The sequence below is a fragment of the Molossus molossus genome, unplaced genomic scaffold (assembly GCF_014108415.1).
Source record: "Molossus molossus isolate mMolMol1 unplaced genomic scaffold, mMolMol1.p scaffold_m16_p_21, whole genome shotgun sequence".
Taxonomy (NCBI): domain Eukaryota; kingdom Metazoa; phylum Chordata; class Mammalia; order Chiroptera; family Molossidae; genus Molossus; species Molossus molossus.
The window spans coordinates 35,657,662-35,668,669 of NW_023425357.1; the positions used below are offsets into that span (position 1 = coordinate 35,657,662).

At 52.3% G+C, this 11,008-nt stretch overlaps 1 protein-coding gene across 1 annotated transcript; it reads right to left on the reverse strand.

The window, feature by feature from the left end:
- Positions 1–263: 263 nt before the first annotated feature.
- Positions 264–10,247, reverse strand: HAS3 (hyaluronan synthase 3). The gene is made up of 4 exons (XM_036273835.1): positions 10,156–10,247; positions 5,390–6,025; positions 2,277–2,378; positions 264–1,491 (listed from the first exon to the last, which is right to left on the reverse strand). Exons 2-4 carry the CDS (start codon positions 6,023–6,025, stop codon positions 568–570), a joined length of 1,662 nt encoding a protein of 553 aa, XP_036129728.1. The 5' UTR covers positions 10,156–10,247; the 3' UTR covers positions 264–567.
- Between the last annotated feature and the right edge of the window lie 761 nt (positions 10,248–11,008).

Below are 11,008 nucleotides of genomic sequence, written 5' to 3' on the forward strand. Positions count from 1 at the left end.
ACATAATAAAGTACCATTCCTGTACCCTGTTTCCTGATGCCCAGAGATCAGGCTTCTGGGCCTTGTATCTCAGGCACAATCTTATTGCATTGATAACTAGATTGAGGGGGGAGACATTCCTAGCTGACCCAGATCTCAGATTCTCCCCTCACCTCTGGTTGTGTCCAAATGGGCTAAAAGAACCCCTTCCCTAAAGCTGGCATTGCTCACTTTACCTGTCAGAAGTTGCCACTGAATGGAACTTACTGTTTTATTTAGCACACTTCTGAATTCCCTGTGGATCCTGGGGCAGGAGTGGAATCTTTCCCAGAGACCACCATGTAGCAGACAGGCAGCCTAAAAACATAAGTCTCTTCTACTCCCCTGAGCTGGAATGAGTGTTGCCTTCTCTAAGCAGAACTGCCCCAGGCCATACTACAGTCACCTTTCTTTGCACTTCACATTTGTCCTTTGGACCATTATAAAACTAAAACAACATTCCCTCCTCCCTCCCACCCCATCTTTTTTCTTCCATTCCCCTTCCCTCCCTTACCCATTGCACTTCTCCCGCTTTGCTTGAGGGTTATGTCACACCTCAGCAAAAGCTAAGCTATATTGCTCTGGCTTCTTCCCACATCGCCGGGCAATGATGGCTAGATACAACATGAGGAGGGCCACCCAGTAGCAGCCATACAGAATGGCCCCAGAAACAAGGAAGGCTAGCTCTGTCTCACTGAACAGATCCTGGCAATAAGCTGTGTATGCCAGTCCTCCCAAAAGGACTGCCACCCAGATGGACACAGGGATGAGGCCAATGAAGTTCACCACAATGGTTTTTCGGCCAGAGGTGCCCCAGCCGGACTTGTTAATGGTAGCAATGGCAAAGATCTTGGCTGGCAGGAGGCTAGACATATAGAGAAGGGAGTAGAGGGACATGAAGATCATCTCTGCATTGCCCCGAAGGAAGCAGGCATAGGTAGCCTTGATAATGCCCACCAGCTGCACCGTCAGCAGGAAGAGGAGAATGTTCCAGATTCGGCCTCGGTAGAAAAGCTGTATGACCGTGGCAATGAGGAAGAAGGGGAAGAAACCTGTGACCACGGATTCGTAGGTCATCCAGAGGTGGTGCTTATGGAACCACAGAGAGTTGTAGAGCCACTCCCGGAAGTAAGACTTGCTCCAGCGGGTTTGCTGGTTGAGCCACCGGAGGTACTTGGTGGGGGTTTCTGTGAGGCACTTGGAGCGCGCTGTATATTTAGTCCTGTAGCCAAGGCTCAGGACACGGTTAGTGAGGTGACGGTCATCCCCAAAGCTGCACTTGCTGCCTAGGAACTTTTGATGGTACCAATCTTCCAGGAATTGCTGGAGGAGGCTGTTGCGGTACATGCCCAATGGCCCACTAATACACTGCACACAGCCAAAGTAGGACTGGCAGGCCCGCTCCACGTTGAAGGCCATCCAGTACCGCACACTGCTCAGGAAGGAGATCCATGAATCATACTTGTTGAGGATCTGTAAGGGAACCATAAATGCTGGGAATCCTCACCTGAGACCTTGAGCCCCAGGAGACACACACTGGCTACCATGAGGCCTCCCTACCCTGAGTTTTGTAGCCCATTGTGCAAATTCCTAGTCATCAGTCCTAGCCCAGCATGGCTGGGAAACCTGAGGCTCAAAGGAGCCAACCACACTCACTCACCTAGCACTAGCCCCAACTCTACACTGTGTCATCTGCACAAGATTGACCCAGTGAAGTTACTCTAGCAATCAAGGCCACCTTCAGTCTCAGGAGGCAGCCTGTGACAGTGACAGGTGGCCTTGAAAAAGGTCCTGACCTTTCAGTTGGAAAGCTTTTTGGGAAGACCTGGTATGTTGCCAGCAGTACTCTCTGGAAGAAGATATTGCCCCTTATTCTGACCACACTGCCCAGAACCCCTCAGAGCAATTTACCTAAGAGCAGGGTTTCTCAAGGGTCTAACTTTGGAGGTGCCTGCTGCACTACCAGCCCAAAAGGAAGCACCCTGCAGGATCAGTGACCTCAGAATTCTGTGCCCCTCCCAGCAGCACAGGCTTTCTACGTACCTGATAAATAATTTTCCTCCCTCAGATTGAAAAAAGGGCAGGAAAGGTGTTAGTGGCAAGCCCTTTAAAACTCAAAGAGGAACACCCCCCCCCCCCTTGAAAAAAATACTAGGAAGTCAAGATGCCCATTTCCCAGACATACCCAATTGGATTAGAAAGCAGAGGGAGTCCAGCCCTCCCCACCCCCCATCCCAGAATCCTTGGTTACTGCTTACTTGGACATCTCCCCCAACTCCTCCTACTTGGGGGTCCTCCTCTAGGACTCGAAGCATCTCGATGGTGCAGGCTGGATCCAGCACAGTGTCAGAGTCACACACCTGCAGAGGAAATAAATGCATTGTCTGCCCATTCTGACCTCAGTCCACTCATGGCCTGAGGGACATAACTGCCTTTCATATGATTCACTTCCAACCACTAGTTAACCTGTTAACTGAGGAATTCCCTTTTTACTGTATGCAACGTTTGACGTATTTATACGTCCCGCTCGATTAACAGGTTAAGAGATAAAAGCCAAATAGAAGGGGTGAGATGAGTAACAAAGGAAAGTAAGGAAAAGAAGAGTTCAGATACCAGGCTTGACAGCCACTAGGCTGAGGGAGAAACCCAGGAGTCTGTCAGTGCTGGACAAGTCTTTAGCCTCTGTGAAACCAGGCTCCTGAGAAATGGTCTTAAAATGGTTCTCTGGGTCCTTGGGAAGAAAAAAGCAATAAGTCATTGAAATCACATGACAGGCACGGTGACTAGACCAGGGCCAGCAGACACCCCTCAGAAGGCCAAGCTCTTGCTAGAGGCTATTGCCCAAAACTGTCCCATAGGATTTTTAACAACAGGATCTTCCCTGTTTCAGCTTCTGGCCTCTTAGATGATCCACAACCTAAGTGGAGGATATAACTACCCAATCACAGCCTCCCCTGCCCCACCACTGACATGGCTGCCAAGCCTTCAGTACAGTACAACTAAGGGCTGCTTTCACCTGGATTATACTCTGAGTGGGTGTTCAGGCTCTGGCAGCAGCTGCTTCCAAAATCTGAATCAAATCCTGCCCACCTGGGAGGCTCATGGTCTGATTTTAACAGGTAGTCCCATTATTAGTGGAATAATGGCTGACTTCCTGTCTGTTTTCTAGAAAATTAGTAAGATGGTACAGATAAATACTGGTCAGGGGAATTGGTTTTCTGACCTCTGACAAAGTACAGAACATATCCACAGATGAGCCCAAACCCTCTTCTGCAAAAGCCCCAAATCCTTTCACTGAAGGTGCTGAGTGAAAGCCATTAGCCTATAGGAAGGGGGCACCCCCCTCCCAAGCTCCAACCTACCCAACTTTCTCTCTCCATGTTGGAAGACATGGTGGCCAGACAAGCAGCAATAGGCTGAGGGGGAACCAGGCAGAGCATCACACCTGCTCCCCCCTACCTCCCTACTGACAGCCTTACATTCTGGCCCAGGTTGGGAAGGTCCCAAAAAGCCTCCCTCAGTCAAACTCCTCAGCTTACAAACCAAGCTTCCCAGTGCTGTTGGTCTCATGGCTACTTCCTGCCCTGACCCTAACACATTCTTGATGCTGCTCAGCTTCCTTCTTTCCAGGAATGTCTTTCTAGCTAAGCAAGGTTAGAGACAGAGCTCTTGTGTGTTTCCCCACTGCCTGGGGCAGGGTTATCTCCCACAGAGGGAAAGACACACCCTTAGCAGGGCTGTTAGAAGCCCTGGCCGGTTTGGCTCAGCGGTTAGAGCGTCAGCCTGCAGTCCGGAGAGGCCCGGGTTCGGTTCCCGATAAGGGCATGTACCTCAGTTGCAGTTTGTCCCAGCCCTGCTTGGTCGTGCTGGTGGCAGCAACTCGGTGTGTCCCTTTCACGTCGATGTTTCCCTCTCTCTCTCTTCCTCTCTCTCCCTCCCACTCTGTCTGTACAAAGGATGGAAAAGTGTCCTCAGATGAGGATTAAAAAAAAAAAAAAGAAGACAGGCTGAACTCCATCAGGGCTGCCACAGGCAGTAATCCCAGAGCTCTAGGGAGAAAGGCTGGCTCAGGTGTGTGAACCTAGTTGCTAATCCACCAAAACACTGGAAAGATCAGGAAAGGAAGATGTATAGCAGAGCAGGTCTGGGGGATTCTGTACTTCAAGGGAGTGAATGACAAAGTCACTGTGGCCTGAGCATGTGCCGGGGTTCAAGGGCTTTTGCTAAGCTTTCTGAGTCCCCAGGAAAGTTTCAAAGGCCCTTTGACCCTATGTGAACTGCAGAATCAAGAACTGTCTCACATCCCTACCTACAAGGCTGAGGAGGTACTAGGGCCTAGAAACCCAGAAAAAAATAAATGTATCAACTCTCATGCAAGGATGCAACTTTAAAGAAAAAACACCTCAAAACAAAAAATCTGTGCCAAGCTGATTTTAGGTGGGTATTGTATAGAAAAATTAAATATTACAGTACTTAACATGCTGTCAGCAAGACTGAGTTAGTACACAGGTAGGCAGGCTTCCACAACCACCACTACTCATTCAAGTAAAACCCTCTGGCCAGTAGGGAGAAGGGAAAAAACGGGGTAATGGACAGAATGGATGCTGGACCAGAAATCTGGGGTGCTAGGTATCAGTTTCTACTTGGTATTGAAATGTGGGAAGCTCTAATCAGTTCTTTCTAGGTTTTGTTATTTGAAAAGTGGAGCTATTCGACCTTGTCAAACTAATAAAATTTTCAGGCTGGTGTCAATGACCCCTTTGACTGGAAGATAGGCAGAGTCTGTTCGTGATTCTGGCCTTGCCAAGACTGCTGCAGAATCACTCTGTGTGGTGATTAGCACCTGTGTCCCTCTACCTTACAGTCACAAATTTGACACTGAGAAGAGTAGGACTTTTTGGTCCACAACTAAAACAATATTTGAGACAGATTGTCTGGCCTCAAATCCTGGCTCTGCACCTTACTGGTGAGTGACATGAGGCAAGTTGCTTAGCCTCTCTGTGCTTCAGGTTCACCTTTTATGAGTGAAGATGATAACAGTACTTACCCTCTAGAAGTATTATGAAGATTAAAAGAGTTAATATGTATGAAAAGCTTACAACAGTGCCTAGGATGAAGTAAACACTATATATCTGTTTGCTATTATTACTTTTAGGACACAAGTCACAGAGCTAAGTAACAGCAGAACCAGGATTCTGTCCCAGGTCTTTTTGACCCCAGGACTGCTGTTCAGAACCATCATGCCTATTGCCTTAAGTGCAGAGGAGGGATGTGCACAGTACAAGGGACCTACACTGGACTTGAAACTCCTGGAGGAGGGTATGCCTGGCTGGCTAGATACATCCACACACTTGTAGGGAGACACCCTTACCTGAATGTAGTCCACCGAATCTCCAAGGGCCTTGAAGGCTGTGTACATGACTTCTCGCTTGCCTCCCCACTTCTGCATGATGCACGAGAAGGTGCTGGCCCGCACCACATCTCGCACACGATCCATGCCCTCCTGCAGGCTGGCCTCCGTCTCACCCTCACCCGCCTCATGGAAGTTGCTGCGCCACACAAAGAAGCCAGCTTGCTCAGTGCCGCCTAGCACCTCATGGAAGATGTCCAGCATGTAGGCATCCTCCTGGCGATTGCCGTCCACCACCATGACCACCTTGAGGTTGGGGAAGGCGATGCGCTGGGCTGAGCGCAGACACTTGCGCAGGTAGTCAGGGTCCTCCTGGTATGCAGCAATGCAAAGTGCCACTGAGCGCTGTGGTGGGGAGGTCAGCTTCAGTGGCCGGCCTGCCCGTCTCATGTGCCGGTGCTCCAGGAAGGCAAACAGGCTCTGGGTGAGCAGGTGCAGGCCCAGGATAGCGCCGTACAGGCCAAAGGACAAGTAGTGCTTTTCTGTGTGGATGAACTGGTAGCCTGTCACATAAGCTGCCAGGATGCCACCGAGCACTGCCAGGGCAAACAGGCTGGTGCCCACCACACGCAGGGCTGTTGTCAGCTGCACCGGCATCTTGAAGGAGAAGGCAAGAGACATGGGAATCAGACAGGAGGCAGCATCTCCAGTAGTGGGAATGGAGGCATTTTCTCTGGGCCTGGCCAAGAACAGGGGAAATGACCCACTAATAAAAGCCATTTCTTCTACTGAGCATGACTAAGACTTTGCAGACTCAGAAGCCAGACTATTGGGATTCAAGTCCCAGTCCTGACACTTACTATCTGTGTGACTATGTTCTGTCCCTTAGTTAATTCATCTATAAAATGTGGATTGCAGCACTAACTTCGTAGCCTCTTTGAGGTTTAATGGGTTACATATGTAAAGCACTTAAAGTAGCATTTATTATTGTTAGACAAACCACAGCTGGAAAGAGCTACCTAGCTAGTGGATGGCAGAAATGGGATATCTGCCTAACCCATGACCTCTTGCTTGCCTCCTCACTTCTGCATGATGCACGAGAAGGATTTTTTTTAAAATCCTCACCCAGAGGTTATTTTTCCATTTATCTTCAGATAGATTGGGAGGGAGAGAAAGAGGGAGAGAGAAACATCTATGTGAGAAGGACACATCAACTGGTTGCCTCCCACACAACCCCAACCAGGGCTGGGACAAAACGAAACCAAGGTATGTGCCCTTGACCGAATCGAACTCATGACTCATTGGTCTATGGGCCGACGCTCTAACTGCTGAGCCAAACTGGCCAGGGCCTGATCCAAAACTCTTGAAGGCAAGCATCAGCAGGGGTGAGCCTAAGGCACTTCTGAGCACATGAGGGGCCAGGGAGAGGGAGGAAGATGGACATGGAGGCAGCCAGTGGCCTAAGCTTCTACCTGCACTGTACCCACTAGAGGATTGCACTCTGGGAGGGGAATGTGTGCCAGTAAAGCACAGCCACCAATGAGGCCCATGAAGAAATCGGAGGGCTCTGGCTGAGTGGCTCAGTTAGTTAGAGTGTCATCCCATGCACCAAAAATGTTGCAGGTTTGATTCCCAGTCAGGGCACATACCTACATTGAGGGTTCAATCCCTGGTCAGGCAGTGTATGGGAGAGGGAGGCAGCAGACAGATGTTTCTCTTTCTCCCTTCTTCTCTTTCAATAGAAAGATATCCTAGGGTGAGGAAGAGAGAGAGAGGGGGAGAGAGAGAGAGAGAGAGAGAGAGAGAGAGAGAGAGAGAGAGAGAGAGAAGGAAGGGAGGAAGAGAGGGATAAACAACAGGAAACATAAAGAGGTGTCAGGGGAAAAAGGGAACAGCTTCTTCTTCAAACAGCAAAATCAGTGAGAAAGTTTCCCTGTGTTCTCTGCTTTCTCACCTTTTCCTCATTTACTTGAGAGTCAGGAAAGAAAGGGAAAGCAATTAGGAAAGGCAGACAAGGGAAAGAAAGGGAAATGAGAGCTGGGGTGTGGACAGCTCTCCTGGAAGCCAAGCGCTCAGGGCACCAAAGGGAGCTGCAGCCACACTGCAGCTGCTTGGGAAGGGTGGCTGCCTGGGAAGCCCCATCACCTTGGTCCTAGTGCCCGCATAGAATCTCTGTGCTTGTCCCCTGGCCTGGCCACTCCTGCAATTGCTGCCAGATTTCGTTTGTAACTTTCAGGGCTCCCAGCATCTGTACTGTTGGAAACAGCTGTGTTTTAATGAAAAGAGCCTAGGACTAGACACGACACCAGAAGACTTGTGCTTGAGACAGGGCTCTACCACCTCCTGGCTGCCTGACCTTGCCCAAGTTCTCTAAGACTTGGTATCTCCCCCCCTAATAGGGGGTTCTAATGGTTCCTTGCTCCATGCATCTCAGGTGAATCATTTCCCTAAAAATGGAAGCACTTCCAGCTATGAAAGGCTATCCAAGAGGTAAGGCTGATTGGGGGTGGGGGGGGTGGGGATTGCCAGATCTGGAGAATCCCCTTACCACCCCACCCACCCTCTACAGACAATGAGGTCTCATTTCCAAGCTTGCTCCAGCTCTTGGTTTTACTGAAACCGTCCACGGAGCCCTACTCCAACACAACACACCTTCTTGCCATAGGAACACGCAGTCACTGCCTAAATCAGCCTAACATTCAGGCACCAGCACCATTCTAGCAGCTTCTGTCCGGAAAGTGCTATTGGCAGCCTTGCCTCTCCGGGAAGCGCGACCTCCGGGCGCTCTGCCCCACCATCCCTGGGAGCCTGCTGCGTGCTTCCTCTGCAGGACTCCATGGTCCCCACCCCACCCCCAAGCACGATCCTGCGGCCCAGGGGCCCCCAGACCCTGCAACCCACAGCCCAGGAGCGCCCCGTCCCCCTCTAGAGATTATATGCCGGGGCGGGGGTGGGGGGTGGGCACTGCGGCCACTACTGCCCGCCTACGATTTGGAAAAGGGCAGAGGGCTCGCAGGCCAGCCCAGCAACCTGCCGGTCGCTGGCGCCCCGCCTCAGCGCAGTGCTGAAGGCGGTGCCCACCAGGTTAATTCAGCCAGGATGGCACTCGCCACGCTTCTCACCCCCGCCCGAGACGTGCCTTCTGGTGAAGGCGGCGCCGGCCACACCCACGTGCCAGTTTCCCACGATCCGTATGGGAAAACCCAAGGGATCAGTCGGACCAGGCCCCACTCATCTCCCCGGGGCCCCAGCTACCGTGGCAAAGTATGCCGGCAGACAAAGGCGACATCCCCGGTGTTGCTGGCGCCCTTCTTTCCCGGGCGGGACACCCACACCCGGCGCAGGAATTGGAGGCGCTACCTCGGCACCCCCTGCCCCTCCGAAGACCAAGAAGATCCTATAGCCGGTGACCTCACGAACAATCGGACGCTGGTGTGGGCTCTGGTTGAGGTGCCCCGGCCCATATAGGGGGCCGTGTCACCCCAAGCCAGCGGAGAGGAGTCTAGACCTCTTCTCGCCCCCGTACCCCCTTTCGCTCAGAAGGGATTCACCGGAGCTCGGCCCTGGTAGGCTAATGCGCACTCGGCTTCAAGGACACCGGGTTAGGGACGATATCTAAGATTGACCCCCGCCCCTGGCCGATGGAAGGAGAAAATCTCCAACCAAGGACGCACACCTCTAATCTACCCCCGAAACTTTGCGGGGCTGCCCAGTCTGCAGCCTCTCCAGCTGACAGGTGTGCCCTTCTGCGGGGCCACACTCGTCGGGATGGAAACTTGTACGCCGGGCGGGGGCTCTTTCCTCCCGTCCTCTCCGAGCAGGCTACAGAAGGGGAACCCAGGCCGGCGGATACGTACGGCCGTGGCCCAGCTGACCCGCAGGAACCTGGGCGCCAAGCGTCTTGGTGCCAGGACAGGTGCGAACCCGCGGGCGGGCGTGGGGGAGGGAGAGACTCCAGCCTGCCTCGTGCCCTGCACTGTCGTCCGCCTCCTAATCCATTCACAAAACAGGAGCCGCAAGGGAGTAAGGGAGGAGAGACTGGAGGAGGAGAGGATGGAGGAAGAAAGGGAGGAGGGGTCAGTGGGGAGGGGGCTGCAGGACCCGCTGCCAGGAAGCCCGGAGATGCCGCAGCTCTCAGCCCGCCTTCCGGCGCTGGACGCGGCTCCCGCACATCCGGGGGAGCCGGTCGGAGTCCACGGGGCACCCGTGGAGCCGGGCATGCCCGCGTCCTCTGCGCAGCCCCTGCGCTGCCCGCCCCTCCGAATCTGCCAGCCGGGCCCGCACTCACCGTGCCGCCGGCTGCCTGCGCTCGGGTGCTCAGCAGGCCCGCGGCAGCTCCATGCCCCTCCTCCCGCTCCTCACCGCCGCCGCGCGCTCCGACTGACTAGCGCCAGCCCCGCCGAGACGCCTTTAAGTACCGAGCGCGTCCCCGCCGGGAGTGGCGCCCTCCTCCGGCCCAGGGGCCGGGAAAGTTGGGAAGAGTGGGAGGGCTCCCCCGAGGGCCGCGAGGGAGCACCCCCTTCCTCACTCGGGTGAAGGGAGCTCCACGAGGCCGGCGCTCGGTGGGACTGCGGTTCGCGCGTGGACACGGCTCCCCCGGTTTGCAGACTCGCAGTCTCTGCGCCCTCGGAAATTGGGTTCCCTAACCGCATCAAAACCGAGCTCCAAGCACTCGCCTCGGGTCCAGCTAGCTGCCCAGAGGAAGGCGGTCATTGTGCTCAACCTAGAACCTGAAGTGTTGTTAACTTTCAGTATAACCCGCTTTCTAAACTTGGAAATTTACTCACCCTGCAAGCCGATATAAATCTTCCCCTGACTTCTGAATGCGAAGAGGCTGTTCCCTGTGCAGGATAATCTCTAAAACCAAGACAGCAGAACCTTCCTGCCAGAAAACAAACAAGCAAACAAAAAAAACAAAAAGGCGCAGAGGGAAATAATTATCAAATGTGAAAAGACTGGTCAAAGAAGGTGTTAACAATTATGACAAGCTTAGCTTTGAATTCCACAGTGGGGCGCTGATGACTTTAAGGTTGTTTGCAAAAGCTGCAAATAGTCTTGTAAAAACCTTGGAAGTTCCAGGGTCTTAAAGCCAAAACCAATTCCTCCTCCCCATTTTACACCGTTATTCCCGACATCTGTGACCTCCTAAATTCCCAACTGACCTTTATCGCAGGTGGTTCCCAGTAGACTTGGAAGCAGTAGACTTGGAAGAGGTGAAGTGGGGTTAAGGAGAGGTAGGGAGTTGTTAGCAAAGGAAGGAAGTTTAGAACCAGCTGAACACACTGAGTTTCTGTCTCAGAAAAAACTTGAAGAGAAATTATAATTACAGACTAGTAAAAAGTAAATTTACATGTCCTTCAAGCACACCTGAGATAATTTCCATTTTTTTCCAAGCTACCACAAATTTATAGAAACCTGGGATGCAGTCTACAAGGTGCTGTCAGAGCCTTATAGGCTCAGGGACTTATTTGCCTGCCCACCAGGATGTATTCTGGGCCACAGAGCTCACTCCTCAGCCGCCCAGGCAAGCAAAGCTCCTAGCGCACCTATTCCACCCACTTCCATCTTGATTACAGATATCAAATCATTTTATACTTTTGCTTGAGAAAATCATCACTAATGTGATACACTGTTTAACTA